Raw genomic sequence first — 22,443 nt, 5'->3', positions numbered from 1 at the left:
CAATTGTGGGATTTAATCCTGCTTCAAGCTTTTAGGTGCCCATCGTTGGAGGCAGACTTCCTTGTGTCAGACAGGACCCTGTATAAACCTCCTGTAGAAAAGCAAACAGCTGGTCTGCAGTGGGGGATTATTCACAGGGGGGAAGCCACACACACACACACACACACACACACACACACGTGGCATCTGAATACTGCAGCGGGTGGGCAGTGTAGTTTGGTGGAATGGCAGCAGAATATTTAGAGCGTTTGTTTTGTAACAGCTGGTTTCAGGCATTTGATGAACCGTTCGTAGAAAAAGTATTTATTGGAAGAGTGAAGTACAGATTTATATTTTTTTTAAATAGATGGAAAGTATGTTGATAGGAACTGCAAAGCTAGTGAAAAACTAAGTAATAATAACCTTTATTTTCTATAGCGCCTTTAAAAGAACAGCTCAAAGCGCTTTACAAAAGCAAAACAAAAACAAGAAAAATACACACAATATAAAGATTAAAATTTAAAGCAACAAAAATAGACTAGAAAATAAGCACTATGTAAAATTACAGTTAGTCAAATTAAAAGCTACCCTAAAAAATGAGTTTTGAGTTGAGATTTAAAAGTGCCAAGAGATGTTGCTTGCCTTTTCTCAGTTGGTAAAGAATTCCACAGTTTTGGAGCTCGTGAAGAGAAGGCCCTATCTCCCATCGATTTTAAACGAGTTAAAGGAACAGTTAAAAGACCAGTTTCAGAAGAACGAAGGTCGCGAGATGGAATATAAGGAATTAAAAGATCAGCCAAATATTAAGGAGCTAACCCATGTAAGGCCTTGTAGGTAAGCATCGGAATCTTAAAATCAACCCTAAACCTAACGGGGAGCCAGTGCAAGGACTCCAAAACGGGAGTGATGTAATCTTTTAACTTTGTCTTAGTAAGTATTCTAGCCGCTGAATTTTGCACTATCTGTAATAAAGTGGTCACAACTACTTAGGGTTGCCACCTTCAATACAGAAAAATAAGGGACGCCTGTCGCAGCGGGGGCCACACCCCCCGATGGCGTGCCAGTGGTGGTATATAATAACTTAAAACATGTATTCATAAAAATATTAAGATTGATACCAATGGACATTATAATAAGGTATCTGCTATTGAAATCAGTGTGAACAGATGTACTCAGTCTCTCACTATCACAACTTAAGTGGTCATATTGAATAAACAGCTATGACAATAATAAATATATGCCAACAAAGTGTGACTGAGAACACAAAAAATAAGCTTTTGGAGGAAATTGTGAGATGTGAACCATATTTTATTAACTTATTATTAAATTAACACATCTATAACTTAGTAATTATAACTTGCAAACTTGCAAAAGATCTTCCATGAACATCATGAACATAATAACATCAGTGGATGTATGAAACTTTCAGAGCTGGACGCGGGGGGTTCGGTTTATCTGGAGATGCCATTGTTTCATATGGATTTTCTGTCACTCTGTCAAAAGAACCGGCGAGGCGGCGTCCCGCCCTCCTCTGACTCTGATTGGCCCGTAACCCTAAAACAAACCAATCAAACCAACGATGGCAACGAGTATTACCCAATCAGGGGCAGAATAGGAAGCGTCTCCAAAAAAAACCCACAACTTATTTTGCCTGTAAATACGGGACGATTCCGTATTTCACGGGACGGGTGGCAACCCTACAACTACTGTATCCTCTCTCACTCTCTCTCTCTCGCTCTCTTTCAGTAAGCGATGTACACACTGGAAAAAACATTCTGCAGTTCAGTAAATCTGATTCTTCTGCACATAAGTTTTCCTCTCTCTATTTCCTGTGTGTACGGTATGATTAGCTGACGTTGAAATCAATACAAAATTTGCCCTATTAAATGTGGGTGTGGCTTTTGCGCTTAATTTGCATATGGGTCTGAGGAACTAGTGTTGAACTAGACTTGTTTAACATTTCTCGCTTTGTGTTGAGGTTTTATTTCTTCATCCTTACCGTCTGGTGTGTATAATAGACTTTCCTCATCAACTTCCTCTTGCTTTGACTGATTCTAATCCACGATCGCCTTCGCATTGAGCTATTTGAGATACAAAACGATACAACATGCTGCAGACTCGCTTGCCATTTCTTTTCCCGTAGTAAATGTTGCAGTCTGAATAGAGTTGAATCTGAGCACTGAAAGAAGTGAAAGAGTCAGTCCGAGTTTGTGAATACGGAATATTAAATATTTGAATACAGATGTATCTTCAGTACAAATTTATACACCATTTGTGTAGCTTCTAATTTATTCCTTCTGGGTCTCTAACTTCAGTATAGAAATTACTTCCTGCTCCTTCAGTTCTCTCCAGCGCTGGAAAGCTGATACTTTATTAACAGGTCCTACTTCTTGCCTTATCGTAAGCCTTTCTTTGCTTTCTTTCTTTGTTTTTATCCTCCATGTCAATGTTAAATCCGCTTTCTGCTAATGTCACACATGCTCACCGAACACTCTCTCCGCCCACATTGACAAGACACGCCCCTTTCCGCTCAGTGGCTACACGTTTGTTTTTGTTTTGTTTGTCATCCCGACTCATTTTCTGAAGCATTTCTCAAACGTCAGAGACCCTGGTTTTTAAACATTTTATATATATATATTTTTTTTTATATAAATATTATATATTTTATATATTTTTTCATTTCCCAACAGAACAACCAAACTAATGATATAAATATAATCCATGGGAAGCTTTAAGGAAACTTTAAATCAAAGTTACGGACAAAATCTGTCCTGAATTATTATTCTTTAGCATTGATGTGAAGTACATATACAATTAAATTTTAGTAAAGTTTGCAAAAACTTATAAATAAAAACAAGTATCGACAGTGAATTTCAATGTATAATAGTGACACATGAACTGCTAGTTTAGAATAATTGTAATTAAAAATATAAACCCATTTGATGAAACCAATCACCTTTTCTGTTAATTGCACTATTTTATTAATTTTATTTATTTTTTGCACTCAGCATTGTCTAGACTCATGGAATGGAAGTGAGAAGTGGATTCAATTTCTTGTTTTTATCCATTTTCATGATTATTCCATCCATGACCAGGTAAACATCACCTTCCACCGTTTCTCATATGAAGAGCCATTGTTCCAAAATGTCATTTCAACCAAATAAAACTGGGGGAAAAGGTTGTTTTTAGATGTAAACAAAACCAAAAGCAACCTGTAGCCTACAGAAAGGTTGCAAAAATAAGCACATAATCACTTTAAGGCAAAAATCCCAAACTGTTTGAAATGAGTTCATCTGGAAATAATATGCCTAGCCAGTGAAGGTAGGACATATAAAGAGGAACAAATAACAAATAAGGAACAAATAAGTGCAAATAGTGATAAAATATATATATATATATATATATTTATATATATATATATATATATATATATATATATATATATATATATATATATATATTTATATAAAATTTATTTTTAGCTGTCGTATTAACTTGAAGCAAAAAGTGAGGTTTCTGTAAGTGGAAGTGAAAATGTTTGTGTGATGGCCTGGGAAACTGATGCAACAGCCAAAAATGATTAAAAATGTGTTTGCCCGTGATGTATTTCTGAAAACTTGTTAATGATGTGTGACTTTCTCACACGAGGAGCATTAGGCTTTTGCCTGTTGTTGGTTGAGCTCCAACATGAACTCTGCTGGGCCTCCTGAATGATTATGTTATAAAGAAAGTAAAGCATTGTAGAGTTTATTTTATTCCAATGGCGTTCCTGACGACGGAGGCCGTGTTTAAATGTCGTGAGTGACTTAATCTCGTGACGAGACGGACTGATGCTGGTGATGCCGATACTTCCCCGAGAACTCGATTGTGGTTGTGAATTCTTCGTGCTGTCTGAGTTTGTAGACGTAGAGCCAGCCTTGCTAACGTTATTCCCTTACTGAGGAGTAAAGATAAGTTTGAGTCTTATTGTCTACATGAAGTGTTCTGCTGGAGCACACTGCCGGGGATCGTTTGTATCCCCACGTATTGATCCTAACGGTTAACAGTAAGCAGGTGATGGCTAATCATTAATTGTTAATAACAGTATGGATGACTCATTTTATCATCAGAATTAGAATTAAACATACCCCAAGTTTCCTAGCAGTCGGTAGTTATAGGGTGAAGCCATAAAACATGTCTGAATGCTACTCTGAATACTGAATGCTATCGTGTTTGTAAGCCAAAAAAAAAAAGAAAAATATGTTGGGAATATCATCATGTGCAACACACATTTGGGGGCTTTTCTGGCAAACGATGAAGGAAAACTCTTTGTTAAAGTTACCTCAGATAACCAGCTAGCTGTTTAACAATGTCTTGCTCACGCAGTAGACGGCAGTCGTTTTCTAACACTCGATGGCTAACCTCCACCAGGGTCAGATTCATTCGAGCTAGCTAGCTACAGTAATGACTGACACAAACACTTTCCATTCATTTTGTACTTTATGCTGCTGGATATTCCAGTAGGTATTATCAGCTCATTTTAAACATGAAAATCTACCCTTTTTAGACTGTTATGCTAACAATGCTAGCTAACATAGTTACCAAAAAAAACCTTTGTCTTTTACAGCTAATTATCCTAATGCTTTGTACCTAGCAAGCTGCTATAGCTAGGATAGTTTTACTACCTGAATTATATTTGACTTATAACTAAAAATACAAACATTCACTAACATTTCTAGTAGATGTTAAATTTCAGATAACCCATAAGATGTCGAGACACGTTAGTTAGCTGGTTAGTTAAACAAAAATAAACTTGTATAAGTCATATTTTTTTTATTTCACTTTTTGAATATAAAGTCAACAGCACCAAAATAACTCACTTGACTTACCTTCTCCAGGGCAGTCCTGCAGCTTCATTTGGGAGGTCGAGAAAAAGACAGAAGCGTGAAAGCGGCGGTGAGACGATACGTGACCCGCATGATTTCTCTCGCGTCTGCGCTCCAGCTGCAGCTCCAGCAGTGCAGGGTTGGATGAAATACCTAACAGATGACAAAATACCCCATATATGTCACCTAATTTCACTAGCATGGCTGTTATTTCGTTAAAATACCCCAGCGTTTCTTTAGCGTCTGTGTGGGAAGGAGCTCTATTTGCATCGTGACTGGTTTTCAGTAATCTTCTTCCTTCTCAAGATAAAAGAAGATAGATTCTTCTAGTATAAAATATGTTCACGGTGTAGTCTTTTGTGGGTTTTTATTTATTTATTTATTTATTTATTTATATATTTTTTTCTCCGCGCATCGATTCGAGACGAAATTCGTTTGAATTTGAGAAGCGGGAATCAATCAGGACAGACGGACGTGCGCTCTGTCAGTGGTGTTTGATCTCAAGCCATGGAAGATGAAAACATGCTCAGATGAACTAAAACATCTCTGTAGAGAATTTTAATCCTCAAACCGTGAAATAACTGTCAGTTGGCAGTTTTTAAGTAGCATCCGAATGCACAAGCGCAAAATTCTACCGTTTTATTTTTTTCAAACCCATGATCTCTTTGCTCTTCATATCATGACTGGACATTTGCGGGAGTGTGTTCTTATAAAGCTCTCCGGTTAGGTAGCTTCAGGGAAATGGCCTCTGTTCTTCAGCTCCTTTAGCTCTGGGTCCGGTTCTTCATCCTGTTTTGCTTTTCCTTTTTCTCAACTACTCGTATTTGCTAACATGCAGGTCGGTGGCCATTTGGTGTAAGGATTTGGTGAAATTAGAGCACGTCTTCTGGGTCTGGCTGATAATCAGCATGTAAAAACGAGCCACCTCTTGCCTGGTCTCTCTCTCTCTCTCTCTGAAAACACGTGCAACTCCTGGCTATACAATTTCTCAAGTCTCCTACTGCCTGAAAGCAGGAGGACCTTGACCAAGGTGTTCTGAGCAAAGGATAGAAAGCTCCAGTTCAATCTGCACTCCTCTGCCACTGCGAGTCTCTGCTACTCCTTTAGGAATTTGTACTTATTTTGCTTCATTTATTATTTAAACTTTTCTGAGCAGATAGAGATATTTCTAATGCTGTTATAAAAATACTCCACTGGACACTTTAATAGGAACACCCTATTTTGTATTAGATCATGTGTAAATGATGCACGGAACATTGTAAAGGCTGAGAGTTAGAGGAACGTCTGTGGGCGGAAGTGTCATGTTAGGGAGAGAAAGAGAATAAGGCTGGTTTATGCCGACTGTAGCTGCTGTAACTTCCATAAACCATCATAATCACTCTTTACAGCCACAGCGAGCAGAAAAACAAGTCAAACGTTACGGCTACAACAGCAGAATAACACATTGGCTCTGAGGCATGTTGACGTTTATAGACAGGAAAAATGTTGTGGGGATCAGTGTTCATTTAGCTACAAGAGTGTAATACCCCTTTTCCACCAAAAAGAACCGGGTCCTGGTTCAGAGCTAGTGCTGGTGCTGGTTCAAAGTTGGTTCCACTAGAGAACCTTCTAAGAACCGGTTTGCCTTTCCATCGGCTAGAGAGCCGTCACAGAGCCGAGTCAGACGTCACTGTATACGTGTCACGTTTCCCAGCAACGTTAGCGCAGCAGCGGCAAACACAAACACATTAACAATGGCGGATGTTGCTTTAATGTTAATGCTCATGGCTTTGTGAACCTACATTAACATCCAAACGCGGCAAATCCAACATGTACGTGCAGCTCTGTGTAATCTGTATTTTGAGGATGTAATGGAGAAAGTACATAACATTATTTTATCATTAACACAGAAAAAAGTTAGCCTTAGCATGTAGCTACCTACTATCATGTGTGCTGATAATGTATCATATTGCGGTAAAGTAAAAGTGTATTAAATATTAGTATACTTAAGGTACATTATCTAACAGTAGCCCCGCCCACAGCCCCTGACGCAAGCGGTTCTTAAGTCTAGATCAGCAATGTTTTTGGTGCTACCTAAGAACCACTTTTCCTGGTTCAGAGCCGGTGCTTTGGCTGTCGAAACAGAAAGAACTGGTTCTAAATTAGGCTCTGAACAAGCACTCAAACTGCCTCGGTGGAAAAGGGGCATTAGTGAGATCAGAAACTGGTGTTGGGATGTTGAGGAGACTCCTTTTCCAATTCATCCCAAAGGTGTATAGTGGGGTTGAGTCAGTCAGAGCTCAATGCAGGATACTTGAGTTCTTTCACTATCTTCTTTCACTTCACTAACTAAGGGTTCGGACCCTTAGTTCCAGTGAAGAAAACTGTAATGCTACAGCACTCTGAGACATTCTTTGTATTCCGCTTCATGAAGGTTTTGGACTTTCAGTGAGAAGAGGCCAACAATGTGAGGATCCTGAGACATCTAGAGATGTACCAGGTTCAGTGTTTTTGGGGAATTTAAAGAGAAGATACAGACATGGGGTCTTTGAGGACAACAACCTCCTAATCAATACACAATTGTCTTTCTGTATCTGACTATAGAAAGGACATTATGAATAACACTCCTCTGTGTTTAAAATAATGTACAGTATAAACACACTCACCAGTGTCACCCAAATGAAGATGAGGTTCACTTTTGGGTCTGGTTCCTCTCAAGGTTTCTTCCATCTAAGGGAGTTTTTTCTCACCACAGTCATCTCAGGGTTGCTCAGTAGGGATAAATACAAACACATTTAGAAAAGTTTAATATACATCTACAACCTTTTGTATAATCTTAAACTGTTTGTTGTATACAGTATGTTTTATGTTCTGTAAAGCTTCTTTAAGACAAGGTCTATTGTGAAAAACTATGCTTCTGTCAGTGGTGGCACTTTTGTGAGGTCCACAGTGGGATGTGCCTGTTTCCGCCTGCAACCAAATGACTATAAATAAAAAAATAAACAAACAGAAAATCACCTCCACCCCATCACTTTATGTATGACAGATCCCAGTCTGAGAGGGTGATGGCTATCAAATGCTTCCACTAAGACGCACAAATCCAGCCAACCGCATCTCCTTAAACTGCTGCTGATGCTGTGTCACACCTGAATGAGTGCACAGACACCTGTGAGTGGCTAGTGACGATTGATGCATGAGTGCACAGACACCGGTGATTGGTTAGTGACGATTGGAGAGAGAGAGGTGGGGGTGGTGTGGCATCATCAGGATTCAGACTCTAGATTTCTGGATGACGGGTGAACTTTTTTGCACCAGTCTGAGCCTGGCGATGCTCTAGCTTCAATCAAAGCAACCGTTAAAAATGTAACTGTATTTTTAATGAACAGAAGCAGAGTAAAGGAGATTTAAAAACAGAAGGAAAAACATGTTTCACTTGATGATTTAATCATTGTTACAGCTTGTTCGGTTAGAAATGTCATCGAATGTCTAAGCACGATATGCATTAACATTACTTTTTCACTTACTGTAGCTTGTTATTGTTTTGTCAGAGAAGAGCTGTCGAGGCTTTTCATGCCGCAGGATCTCAGAAATGTGACTACATGACTATACAAACACTACATGGCTGTCGTGACGATTTCACATCTTGGACATGCTCTTTGATAGAACATGGCAGTTCCAGCAGTGATCTCTAGCTCTTTTATGTTCCTCCCTTCTGTGTTTTCCAGCCTTTTGCTCTATCGCTATAAAAATAGGCATACGGATGCTTTAAGGCGAATAGGATCAGACAAGGTCAATTTTATATTCACACATGAAGGTTTATTCTCACACTTTACAGACCTACCTAAGTGACAGTGCAAGCCATTTTAGCTAATATTGGGTGCAATATGCTTTCCCCCCCAGCCCCAATTTTTTTTGAAAATGCCATGCATTTTTAAATAGGCTTGCTCATTAGGGATAGTTGTTTGAGATACAGTATATAGTATTTTAAATGAATATTTTAAAATGAATTTTAAACTTTAAATGTACTGTATATATATTTATTTATTTTTATTTATTTATTTTCTGTTTCTATACTTCTGCGAAAAAGCTGTTTTGCGACAATGTAAATTGATAATACAAATAAATTAAATTTAATGTTTGTGTTTGGATAAATGCTGTAACTGCAGTATCGTAATCTTGCAGGATGTTTGATATATATATATATATATATATATATATATATATATATATATATATATATATATATATACTAGGGCTGGGCAAGTTAGCGCGTTTTTGTCGCATTAACACATTAATTAATTAACGCCGACAATTAGTTTATCGCGCGTTAACATACTTTTTATTTTGAAAGTCTGTTGCTCACTGCGTTTGAATACACATAGATAGACTGTAATAATACAACCGAATACAGCACAAACCATGGGTCACAGGAGGGGTGGGATGTTTATCAGTAGGCTACTGGCTGCTTGGGATGAGCGTCATCATGCGTCTGAACCAATGAAAGCATTTGTTGTGTGCCTAAGCGAGCTACAGCGCGAAACAAAAAATATCTGGTGCAGACAGAAAAACGGAAAAAGGTACCGAAATCTTAAATAGACATTTTTTTTTTAAACCTCTCCCACACGGTGGAGTTGATAGAACTAAAGCTATTTGTAACCACTGCAAAGCTAAATTGTTGTATCATCGGAGTACTTCGAGTCTGAAGTATCACTTAAATTGCTCGGAAGGGGCCAGTTATAATGTTATGATCGAGGTTCTGGACATATTTTATTTATTTGTTTGTTTGTTTGTTTGTTTGTTTGTTTGTTTGTTTGTTTATTTTACAACCTAAACAAACGTTAATGTTTTATTTATTAAAATTTTAATGTTTTATTTATACGTTAATGTTATATTTAATTTGATTACATTTAATGTTTAAGTTAAGATTTACAAGAAGTGTTAACTGCTACTAACTTTTAACTGCTGTAAAAAAACACTTTATTTGTATAAAGTTTTGACAAACCAAATGTTATTGCACTTTTGTTCATACAGCAGTACTTTGAAAGAATAAAATTCCTCAATACACTACTTTTGATTTCATTATTGAATTTTGCGCATGCTGCGATTAATCGCGATTAATCACAGAAAAATCATGCGATTAAAAGCGATTAAAATATGTACTCGTTGCCCAGCACTAATATATATATAGATAAAAATCTGCTTATTTTCACCTCAATTTTTTTTTATGTTAAGTTTTATGAGAGTTTTATGTTTGACCATCACTGCAGAAATGAATAATTCTCTTACAGTGTGCAGGTATAGAAATGTAGTCAGGCCCATAAATATTTGAACACTAGCAAAGTTATTGTTCCTTTAGCTGTCTAGCAGAGTAGGTTAGGTTTAGAATAAAATAACGATATGAAACTTTTTATATTCAGTGAATATAAATCATTTTAAGACAGAGCTTGAAATGTTCTGCATTGCCAAGTTACTCTGAACCTAATTAAGCTGAGTTTTACGTAATAAAGGCAAAACCCATGGTAGAAATGCCCTGGGAATACGCAAGAAGAAAAAGAAAGAGAAGACAGACCTGGCAGAACATCTCAGGGAAGAGACCCAGTGCCGGTGGTTCTGGACCAAGGATTTTCAGCCAATTACTTTTGGTCCTTTAAAAATTGGAGACCAAAAAGAAAAAGTACAATACAAAAGCCTAAAAAGCTCATATTATTAAAATTTTCAACCCAAATATTAGTGACCACTAAATTGACTTGATGCCTACTGTATAAAATAGATTTGCTTGTGCCTGTCAAACAGAGTGAGACTAAATATAGTGTGTTTCCAGGCTTTAATCCCTGCCTTTATCTTTGTATTGGAAGGCTCATGTTTTAGATATTTAAAAGAAACACCAGGATCACAAATACAGAAAAATCATTTCAGACTAAAAAACACATCAAAATCACATCCGACGTTCAACAGTCGATGATCACTGTGCTATCGTGGAAGATGGGGAGATCACTGATTGCTGAGGTATGGGGTTCTGAGGCCTGCCAAGCCTGTATGGGGCTTCCAGCATGCCCGCTGTAAGAGCTCTTGGAACTGTGTAAGAACTGTATTGATGTACCAGGTTTCTTGATTGAAGAGTTCTTGGGAAACTTGGGAAGAACGTGAGGAGATTGGGGTATGTATGTCTGAAAGAATGTTTGGCCTATTTTCTTTGGAGGAGTTTTTTGGACTGTAGTAAGGAAAGAATGTGCCCAGGTAATGAGTTAGCTTTTTTTTCTGGGCAGCATTCCCATAGGTACCTGGTGGACTGGGTTTGAAAATAGCTTTTTTAAACATGTCTGTAGGTTCCTTCAACATTCTTTGGTGTTTACTTTGGTGTTTTCTGAACCAGGACAGCAGGACCCAGCATGCTTGGTACTGTATGCATTCTGCCTTTTGTCTTTCTTGAGATATTCAAGGTTCAATAAAAATGGTGAAGGGGTTCACCCCACTCTAGTCGGGCACGCCATCCTGGGTTCTAATGAAGCGTTAAGTAACCGTTAATATCGTGGATGAAGACTGTAAGTGTAGTATCCTGCAGCCAAGGCCATCTGGATCTGCCATTTTATTCTTGTTTGACATTTAGCCTTTTGGCCACACAGCAGCCTGCGATGGAACTACATAATGCGGCGATTTCAGCTTGCAGCTTGTGCAAAAGCTATTACAGCACTGCTGCAGGCTTTGCAGCTATTTTGTGGTTTGATTATGTCAGGTTAAGTCACAACCATGTGGAAAAGAGGAATGCAGGAGATGCAGCTACAGAAGCAGTTGAAACCTCATCTGTTTGTCTTGTGTGTCAGTTATGATCAGTTCATTCTCTGATAATTTCACCTTGCAGCTTCCTATTTTTAACCCTTTTATGCACACTCATGGACAATCAAGGCTGTTTACCCAAGAAACTATATTTTAGGAAAATGTAAATCACCGAATCATGTGAAAGATCATTACTAATGTACACTTTTGTAGCTCTCTAGACTGTTGATCAGTGTTTCATTAATTTTTTTCCTTAATTTTATTTAAAAGATTCATAATGGAAAATGTTGATAAATATTTTGGCAGACTCATTTTTTTTTTTTTTTAGATTTTTTTCATAGATTTATTTTTATTTTTATTTTTAACTTTTTTTTAAAATGATTTTTCCCCCTCTCTGCATCTTGCACTTAGATATGACACTTTTTAATTTTTATATCTTACATTGACACAATGCGGGGCACGGTGGCTTAATGGTTAGCACGTTCGCCTCACACCTCCAGGGTTGGGGGTTCGATTCCCGCCTCCACCTTGTGTGTGTGGAGTTTGCATGTTCTCCCCGTGCCTCAGGGGTTTCCTCCAGGTACTCCAGTTTCCTCCCCCGGTTCAAAGACATGCATGGTAGGTTGATTGGCATCTCTGGAAAATTGTCCGTAGTGTGTGAGTGTATGGGTGAATGAGAGTGTGTGTGTGTGTGCCCTGCAATGGGTTGGCACTCCGTCCAGGGTGTATCCTGCCTCGATGTCCGATGACGCCTGAGATAGGCACAGGCTCCCCGTGACCCGAGAAGTTCGGATAAGCGGTAGAAAATGAGTGTGATGAGTGACATTGACACAATCACTATTGTATTATTTTGTACTTGTAATATTTGTATGAGAGTTAACGAATATTAATGACTTAATTAATGTGGCAAGGAAATACCATCAGTCCAAATTTTTCCCCTTCACAACATGATCCTCACTTACTCTTTATATGGACCGATGTGTAGATGTACTTTTAGATTACTCTAGCTGACCGTGAAGCTAAATTTATAAAATATGACTCCCAGTTTTGCATCCCAATGTTGTTTCTCTTGATTTCTGTTTCATCTCTAGATGAACCATGCTTAAGATGTTTGAGGTCATGTGCTATATCGTCTCTGGTCACGGGTTACAGCCCACAGATTGTGGCTCTGTTTTCCTCAGCAGCTGACTTAGTCGAAATGCAGCAGAATTGACATTCTTTTTCTTTGCAAAAGGTCATTTTAAGATTTGTTTCTGCTTTTTTTCCTGCAGTTATAGGCACCACAGGTGTTTGTGCTTGACCGAGAAATGCTAAAGAAATAATATCCGCACGACCAGAACTTCACTCCATGTCAGATTTGCTGTGTGTCAGTTCAGTAATTCTGCATGTGGTCCTACTGCACGAGCGTGTGCTCAGGTGTTGGACAAAATCCAAAACTGTTATAACTGCTACAGGGTGTAGAAAATAACCTCTAATGGCAGTAATGAGCTTTGAGATGTCAGTTCTGTAAGTACAGACATTGGTATGTTGTATTTTATTAAGCCAGAGTATAAAACATGACTTTGTGAAAACTTTCACCGGTTTTTAATTGTCCATTGTGCTCTTCTATCGAATGAAAAGTCAGTGCAGTAAGTGGGGGAAGAAGTGAGGGCAGTTTCTTAAGCAGCATGGAGGTGCAGGGAGTGAAGCCGGAGGCACTGAGGCAGACTCCAGAAGTGTGGCTTGGCTCAGTAGATTGGGGCGCATCGTCTTCTTCAGTCCAGATTCTCCCAGTGGTCACATTCCCGGTACTCAATTCTTACCTCCCTTACTACTGAACATGGCTTATACAGCTTGCCTTCGCCCGGAGGGTGAGGAGTCACTCCTGATTAGGGTTGCAAAGGGGCGGAAAGTTTCCGGTAAATTTCCGGAAACTTTCCACGGGAACTTGATCTGGGGAATTTTGGAAATATTCCAAATTGGAAACTTAACGGGAATTTATGGAAATTTACGGGAATTTATGGGAATTTACAGGAATTCATGGGAATTATTTGGAAATATAGGGAAATTTATGTAAACTAGATCACATACAAACATATAAACATTTAGTTTGGTCATAAGCAGACATGCATGCAAGGTAATACAAATTTTAAAAATGATGTCTTGACTGATTTGATTGTAACTTTAATTGATTCTTTCATTGAGTAACACAAAAGCATAATAAACATTATTATGCTTGTAATAAACATAATAAACTTAATTGTAATAAGCATATTTCCCTATGAACTATGAAAATGATCTGTGCATGTGGTAACACTCCTAATTCACTGCTTATTAAGAGTTAGTAAGGTAGTTATTAAGTTTAGGTATTGGGTACAATTAAGAATGTAGAATAAGGTCATGCAGACTAAGGCATTAATATGTGCTTAATAAGTACTAATAAATATCCAATATTCTATCAATATTCTAATAAGCAACTAGTTAAATGACCCTAAAATAAACTGTTACTGTGCATCTTATGGAACAATGCAGGGGGTGTGGCCTCAATGGCACAACAGTAAGCAGTATGCTGTGTGCAGTGACCGAGGAATGCAGGGTACAAATTCATTTAAATTGCACTTAAACTGCATTAAATCTTGTTGTTTTAAACAAAATTATGCTGCAAGATTTAGCTACATTTAAGTTCCTTTTTATAGGCAACTCTGCATTTTTCCCCCCATTAATTCCCATATATTCACGTTAATTACCATATATTCACGTTAATTCCCATATATTCACGTTAATTCCCATGGAAAGTTTCCAGCCTTGAAAATTCCCGGAGTTTTGCAACCCTACTCCTGATTGACTCCAGTTTGATGGCTTTCTGCTGCCCTGCCTTGCAGTCACACTCAGCTGCCCTATCCATGGTGCTGAAGCACCACTGTTTCTTCAGCACTGCTGGTTGTAAAAGCGATTTCCTGCAGCTGTCGTGTGCTTGTGCTTGCACTGCCAAAAAATGACCAAAAATGTAGGAACACAATGCAGTTGTGCTCAATAAAGTGTCACCCGTGTGACATATCAGTGTAATTATTACCCCCTGGTGTTTTATTTCCGGTTGAAATGGAATAATTTGTGTCTGTATTGTTCGTCTTGTGCTTGACTTGTAATATTGTCTAATGGCTGTATTTATAGCTTATGGTTTTAATTATCTGGTTAATATTGTTGTACTCAAATTCTGGTAATAACAATACATAAATTCTGTGAAGCAGTTAAACAATTCTATCCAGAACAGTTCTGTTATATAATGCAACCTACTCGTTACACACCGATCTCATCACTAGTCACACATGACCCTGGGTGACCATGGCGTCTCAGCCAAAGCCACTGTAATGATGTATGTGCCTTGGTCATGGTTGTTAACTGAAACATCCACTTACGAAGTGTGTTGTGCGTGATCGAGGCGAGAATCTTCGCTCTCCTGTTGACCTGGAGTCATTGTCAGATGAGGGTGAAATTACTTAAAGGAGCAAATCTGTACATTTTTAGCCCTTTGTTGCATGTGTGATGAATTAAAAATGCTGTAAAAGCATTTCTAGGCTTTCCCCTTCTTCTTCTCCTCACTTTCCTCTTTTCTTCTTCTTGTCTTCCTGTTCACTCCTCCTAATCCCATTCCCCTTTTCCTCTTCTCCCTCGCCTCTTCCGTTTCCTCTTTTTCAAATCCTCTCTTCCCCTTCTCATCCTTCGTTTCCCTCTGTCCGATTCTCTCCTCCCCTTCTACTCTTTTACTACCCCTTCCTCTCCTGACCTTTTCCTCTATCCCTACCTCCTTCCTCTTCTTGTCTTCCTTGCATGTTACCCAATCTTGCTTTTAAAATTTTATTCCTTGCGCAAGAAACCAAAACCAAAAAGTGAAGAGAGCAAGGGAAAGAGTGGAGGTGAAGAGGAAAAGGAGGGAGAAGAGGGGAAAAGGAGGAGGGGGAGATTGCAAGAGGAGATAGGAAAGAGGGGAAGGGAAGAGAGGACAAGTGGGGAGAAAGAGGAGAGAAAAAGGAGAAGGAGAGAAAAAGGAAAAGGTGAAGGGCGGAGGAGATACTTTTTTTCCTCCCCTTCCCCTTCGCCTCTTTCCTTACACTTTTCCCCTTCCCCTCTTCCCCATTAGCATTTTCCTGTACCCCTTTTCCCCTTTTCAACCTCTTCTACCCCTAACTATTGTAATCTGTTTGGTGAAATTCTGTGAACTGTCTACATTGTTCTCTGTAAGGAAGAGAAAATGGTTCTGTTCTCATTATTACTCCATGGAGTTTGTGTCCTCATTTATTGTTTAGAAAGCAAACATTTTCAAGTTCCCCTGCAGTCAGAATGATTGTTTAAAAGCATTTTGGGACAGTTATGGACATTAATATGATGCTATTTAAGATTTTTATTTTAATCACTTCCATAAAAATGACACAAACATCTTTAATATTTGATCCCTGTTCCCTGAAACTCAGAGTTTTCATGATTTCAGCACAGCAGTAGCGAACAGCGGGCACTCCGTATCCAATATGGTGCTATTTACGTTTTTAGCCCTTACGTTTTTAGGACTATTCATAGTCCATGGACACCAGAGACAGTGGTGTTCATGTATTCAACCGCCAGACATTATTACAGTTCAGAGATCAGGAAACAACAAACCTGTAGAATAATTTGCTGGAAAAGGTTCAAGGCCTCAGATTGCTGCGGGGAGACACCGGAAGCGGTGGTTGAGGAAGCAGAAGCATTGTAAAGCTGGCGGGTGTCCGTGCTAGGCTAAATCAAACCCTACCTGGCCGGCTCTATCATCCATTCTACTCTCAAATGTTTGCTCCCTGGACAATAAATAGAACACCCAACTCGAGCCAACCATACGGCCAGAGTTTAGAAACTGCTGCGTCTTTGTTTTCATGGAGACATGGCTTAGTGTCAGAGTTCTAAACGGGGCCATTTAGCTAGACAGGTTCACCTCGTTCCATGCCAACGGAAAGGGAGCTCTGTGCGGTAAGGCCTGCGGGGTTGGTGTGTATTTACATTAGCACAGAATGGTGCAGGAACTCTGTGCTTGTTTCTAGGTAATGCTAATTGCTAGTGGCTTGTTAGATGTATGAATTTTTTTTTTACCACGAGAATTCAACAGGGTTTTCATTGTCCATTTGAACAATTGTTCATAGTGTACATTCCCCCCATGCTAATGCTAAGGAGGCACCATGTGAACTCTACAGTATGTGGCTATTAGTGATGGACCCCGACAGTCTGTTTATTGTTGCCGGAGCTTTCAATCATGTAAATCTCAAATCAGTGCCTCTCTTGTTGCAAAGTCCACATGCTGATGGAATTTAGGGAGCAAACACTCCGGATCTCGTTTACACAGACACTGGACCCCCTGCAGTTTATGTATCATCCAAACTGCTCCACGGACAATTCCATTGCCATATATGTGTAATATGTTGTTCATAGACCAGTTCCGCATTCAACACAATCATCCTTCAGCACCTGATCGAGAAGCTGAGCCTGCTGGGGCTAAACACCTCCATTTGCAACTAGATTCTGGACTTCCTCAGTGAGAGACCTCAATCAATCCGGATCAGGAATAGCATCTCCAGCACCACCACATTGAACACTGGAGCCTGCTCAGGGTGCCTGAGCAGCTGCATCAGTCTGGTTTGGGATTGCACTATCTCGGATTGCACTATCTCGGACTGCAGCGTATAGTGAGGTCAGCTGAGAACCACACGCTGCATCCACAAAGCCAACAGCATTGTGGATGACCTCACACACCCCTTCACACACACTCTTCACCCGCCAGCCATCTGGAAAAGGGTACCGAAGCATATATCTGTGTGTGCGTGTGCGTGTGCGTGTGCGTGTGTGTGTGTGCATTAGAAGGGTTCAGATTAAAACATTATTAGAGATAATTACTGTTAGAATAAAAGTGGATCTGGAAAAAATGTATTTAAGACTATAAACTAAAAAATTTATTAATATTAAAATGTGCTTCAATTTGCTGTACTTTTGCTTTTTTGTCCAATATAGGAATGTTCTTGAGGGACTAAAGCAAAAATTCTGTGTAAGAAGGTATTTCTGAATGTTACTCCAGTAGTGTGTGTGTGGTTGAATTTGGTGGACGTTAGTGGGATTTACGTGAGATGACAGCAAGGGATACATCACACATCCACATTAGGCAGTAAGACGGCCTAAAACTGCTAGAATGAGACTGAGCTGATGTCAGAGCAGCTTAAATATGGAGGATTTGAGAAGGTGATCAAAGGTAAAAAAGGGGCACTTATCAAATTCAGCAGTTACTATAGTACAAAAATCCGAAGAGGGTTAAGGATTGAAGGTTAAAGTTTGGAAATGATGATGGTGATAATACCCTAATACGGTGTAAGTCTAGCATTATCTACTGTATCACATAAAGGAAGTTGACAATCATCACATCCACAGTGCAGCAGCCTGTGTTTCTTGTGGAGCACACTTACAGAGGCCACACCTACTGTATTTAAACTGACGGTTACAGAGGCCACACCTACTGTATTTAAATGGACGGTTACAGAGGCCACACCTACTGTATTTAAACTGACGGTTACAGAGGCCACACCTACTGTATTTAAATGGACGGTTACAGAGGCCACACCTACTTTATTTAAATGGACAGTTACAGAGGCCTCACCCTTTTTATTTAAAACGGATGGTTACAGAGGCCACAAATCCTTTATTTAAAACGGACGGTTACAGAGGCCACACCTCCTTTATTTAAAACAGATGGTTACAGAGGCCACACCTCCTTTATTTAAAACGGTCGGTTACAGAGGCCACAAATCCTTTATTTAAAACGGACGGTTACAGAGGCCACACCTCCTTTATTTAAAACGGTCGGTTACAGAGGCCACACCTCCTTTATTTAAACGGACAGTTACAGAGGCCACACCTCCTTTAGTTAAACAGATGGTTACAGAGGCCACACCTCCTTTATTTAAAACGGTCGGTTACAGAGGCCACAAATCCTTTATTTAAAACGGACGGTTACAGAGGCCACACCTCCTTTATTTAAAACGGTCGGTTACAGAGGCCACACCTCCTTTATTTAAAACGGACAGTTACAGAGGCCACACCTCCTTTAGTTAAACAGATGGTTACAGAGGCCACACAACATCTAGTTTATAAGCAGTGAAATTGTTCTGGTAGATTCTTGCAGACTTCCTGATCTTCCTCTATTCATAATCACACAAACGCGCACACACACAGACCTACACACTTATCCATGTACACAGCTGCATCCATCCTTTCACCTGTTTGCATAGTAGTTAGCTGTCTCAGCACTGATAACCAGGAGTGCTGCTTATTATTTTCAGCATTGTTACATTTTAAAAGATTAGATCATCTTTGCTTCTTCAGGCATCATCCTGTTTGTCAACATTGTCAACAGTATCGTGACCTGATACCCTTTTTTTCTGCCTGAAGCTTTTGTGCATGTTTTGACAAAGGCTTTTGTTTTTCTCATGAGTGTGCTCATGGCCATTTTAGAGCGTATATGCCAAAGCTGAAGTGCTGAAATGTAGACTGAATGTTAGAGGATTAGAAAAAGAGTGGGGATGCTGTTTATAAGACAACCACAGGACAGACACTCCACAATGCTGGGCTTTATGAGCACCTTTATTCACTCACTCACTCTCTCTCACTCATTTTCTACCGCTTATCCGAACTTCACGGGGAGCCTGTGCCTATCTCAGGCATCATCGGGCATCGAGGCAGGATACACCCTGGACAGAGTGCCAACCCATCACAGGGCACACACACTCTCATTCACTCACACACTATGAACAATTTTCCAGAGATGCCAGTCAACCTACCATGCATGTCTTTGGACCGGGGGAGGAAACCGGAGTACCCCGAGGAAACCCCCGAGGCACGGGGAGAACATGCAAACTCCACACACACAAGGTGGAGGCGGGAATCGAACCCCCAACCCTGGAGGTGTGAAGCGAACGTGCTAACCACTAAGCCACCATGCCCCCCCTGGCATGTTAAAAGGCATGTTGGTGATCATGTGGAAGAATGTTTTGTGGTCTAATGAGACCAACATTGAACTGCTTGGCCTGTGCAAAAAGCTCTTTGTTTATGTTTAAAAAGAGAAAATCTAATACTGCTCATCATCCTGAACAATGAAGCATGGTGGTGGTGGTGGTGGTGGTGGTAACATCATGTTCTGGGATTGCGTTCCATCACCCAAATAGGCTGGTTAACAGGCACCAGGTCAATCCTAGACAAAACTTGTTCCCTTCAGCAAGAGTACAGCCGTGGCAAGATGTTTTGACATTGACACAAATATTAATTTTCTCACAGTCTGCTGCTTCAGTGATTTTAGATCTTTTTGTTAGATGTTGCTATGGTATACTTAAGTATAATTACAAGCATCTCATAAGTGCCAAAGCCTTTTATTGACAATTACATTACGTTTATGCAAAGAGTCAATATTTGTAGTTTTGAGCTCTTCAATTTGCCGTGGCATGCAGTCAGTCAATTTCTGGGCAACATCTTGACTGATGGCAGCCAATTTTTCCATAATCAATGCTTGGAATTTATCAGAATTTGTGGGTTTTTGTTTGTCCACCTGCCTCTTGAGGATTGATCACAAGTTCTCAATGAAATTAAGATCTAGGGAGTGTCCTGGCCATGGACCCAAAGTTTCGTTTTGTTCCCCGAGCCAATTAGTTATAAATTTTGCCTTATAACAAGGAGCTCCATCATTCTGGAAAAAGCCATTGTTCATCACCAAACAGTTTTTGGATGTCTTGGGAGAAGTTTTTGTTCACTGCGCAAGCATTTTTCCACATGCCACAAACATTCCGAAAGTGGATTCATCAGAGAAAATGTCTTCAGCAGGCGGTCTCAATCAACTTTTTGAGACCGTCCTGGCACTTGCTGGACTCGAAGAGTTCTTCACAACAATCGAGCCTCTCTCCTTGAAGTTCTTGATGATTTGATAAATGGTTGATTTAGGTACAACCTTACTAGCAGCAATATCCTTGCCTATGAATCTCTTTTTGGGTAAAGCAATGATGACTGCACATGTTTCCTAGCAGGTAACAGATTTCAAGCATTACGCTCCTTTTAAAGTTTCCAGTCTGTTATTGTAACCTAATCATCATGACCGAGTGATCACTAGCCTTGTCCGTGTCAACACTGACCTGTGTTAGAGAGAATCACTGACATGTCAGCTGGTCCTTTTGTTGCAAGGCTAAAATGCAGTGGAAATTATTATTTTTTTTTTGGGGGGGGGATGGGGGGGTGTTCATTTTCATGGCAAGGATGGACTTTGCAATTCATCTGATCAACCTTCATAAAATTTTGCATTTTGGGGGTTATGCAAAATGGTATCATAAAACCTGAGGCAGCAGACTTTGTGAAAATAAGTATTTGTCATTCTCTGTAGAACACATGAGACTAGGACAGATGTCCAACTACTACCCCAGTCTAAGCTACACCAGAGTGGCTGTAGATAGCATGGCCCAACCCAGTCAAAGCCAATACCTCACTATGATTAATGTCCTGAGGCAAAGCTGAACAGTTGTGCCAAGAAAAATAATATATCTGCTGGCTCTGGATTCAAAGTTGAGTTGGAAGGTGAATGCCACTGTTCCAAGCACGATATAGTTCCCTCTGTGGTTCAACAAAGCCTTAGTAACTGCATTTTAATTTAGTCTGCATTTTTTTTTTTGCATTTCTTTTGATCAACATGACATCAAAGTGTTATAACTGTCAGTTTAAGTTACTAAATAAAACCCAAACATGTTTTGTATTTTGATAAAAATAAAGCAGCTAGCAAACACCGCTAGTCACTAAAGTATCACTAAACAAAAATTTTTAGTGATTAAGCAGCTAGCATTTTTTTAGTCACAGAAATAAAATGTGATTATTTCTGATATTGGTTTAGTTCCTGCTGAAGGAAGTCTTCAAACCTCACACTCGTCCTCATGCCCTGTCGTTGTTCCTGTTTTTGTGTGTTTGCAGATGCCAGGAGAACCATTCAGGTTCCATCTCAAATCACAGACCAAATCCTGGAGTTGCTCCGAAACAAAAACGAGTTCACATTCATGGCCTCCATCCAGCAGAAGGCGTCCACATCTGGAGTTTTCTTCTCCATCCACGAGTCGGAGCACAGGTACTGCATATCAGGTCTTATTTACTTACAGATCTGCACAGATTTGGTTGATTGTCACATTTCATTGGTTTTTAGAGTACTTGTATACAGTATACTAGTTTGTCAATTTGTCACAAGTAAACACGACGCTAATTGTAAAATGCTAATAAAAATGTATGCATCGTTCAAAGCAGAATTCACATTCAGTTGCATTCGGATGAGCGACAGCTTACAAAATGAAGGTTTCTACAAATTAAAAGTCAGAGAGAATTTCATATTCACAGTATATTTTAGCCTTAAAAAAAAAAACAATTAATTAATAAACGTGTCTGTGATGTAGGCGATACTATAATGACTAGATGCAATAATTCATATACACTAATTTTTTTTTATTATTATTAAATTTCTTAAACATCTTAGTCTAATTAAATAAAATCACAGTAAACAAAAAAGTCCTTTTATGAAATGTATACCTTTTGGGCAGTCTGTGAATTGTATTCAGGAAGAAAATGTTGTTCGAGTAAATGATCCACTTCGCTCATATTCACTACACTCCAGACTGCTGAGGCTGATGATGATGATGATGACAGAAGATTTATTCCGCTCAGCATTTTTTATTCCATCCAGGAATCTGATGCTGAGCCAAAAATCAAAGCTTATATTGTAATAATTTAATTTTGAGAGACAGGAAGCTTCCAGAGACAGGAAGTCTTTCCTGTTCTTCTGTAAAAT

At 39.3% G+C, this 22,443-nt stretch overlaps 1 protein-coding gene across 3 annotated transcripts in view; it reads left to right on the top strand.

Annotated features, from left to right (window-relative positions):
* Positions 1-22,443, top strand: part of LOC113646190 (protein kinase C-binding protein NELL1) — a 183,209-nt gene that overhangs the window by 29,165 nt on the left and 131,601 nt on the right. For all 3 annotated transcript variants that reach the window (XM_047802902.1, XM_047802903.1, XM_027152256.2), the window contains exon 3: positions 21,582-21,732. In XM_047802902.1, coding sequence (XP_047658858.1) covers positions 21,582-21,732 — 151 coding nt within the window. The remainder of the gene's footprint in view (positions 1-21,581; positions 21,733-22,443) is intronic.

This window comes from Tachysurus fulvidraco, chromosome 2, assembly GCF_022655615.1.
Source record: "Tachysurus fulvidraco isolate hzauxx_2018 chromosome 2, HZAU_PFXX_2.0, whole genome shotgun sequence".
Taxonomy (NCBI): Eukaryota; Metazoa; Chordata; class Actinopteri; order Siluriformes; family Bagridae; genus Tachysurus; species Tachysurus fulvidraco.
The sequence above is the reverse complement of the archived record's forward strand: the minus strand, read 5'-3'. Positions and strand labels throughout refer to the sequence as shown.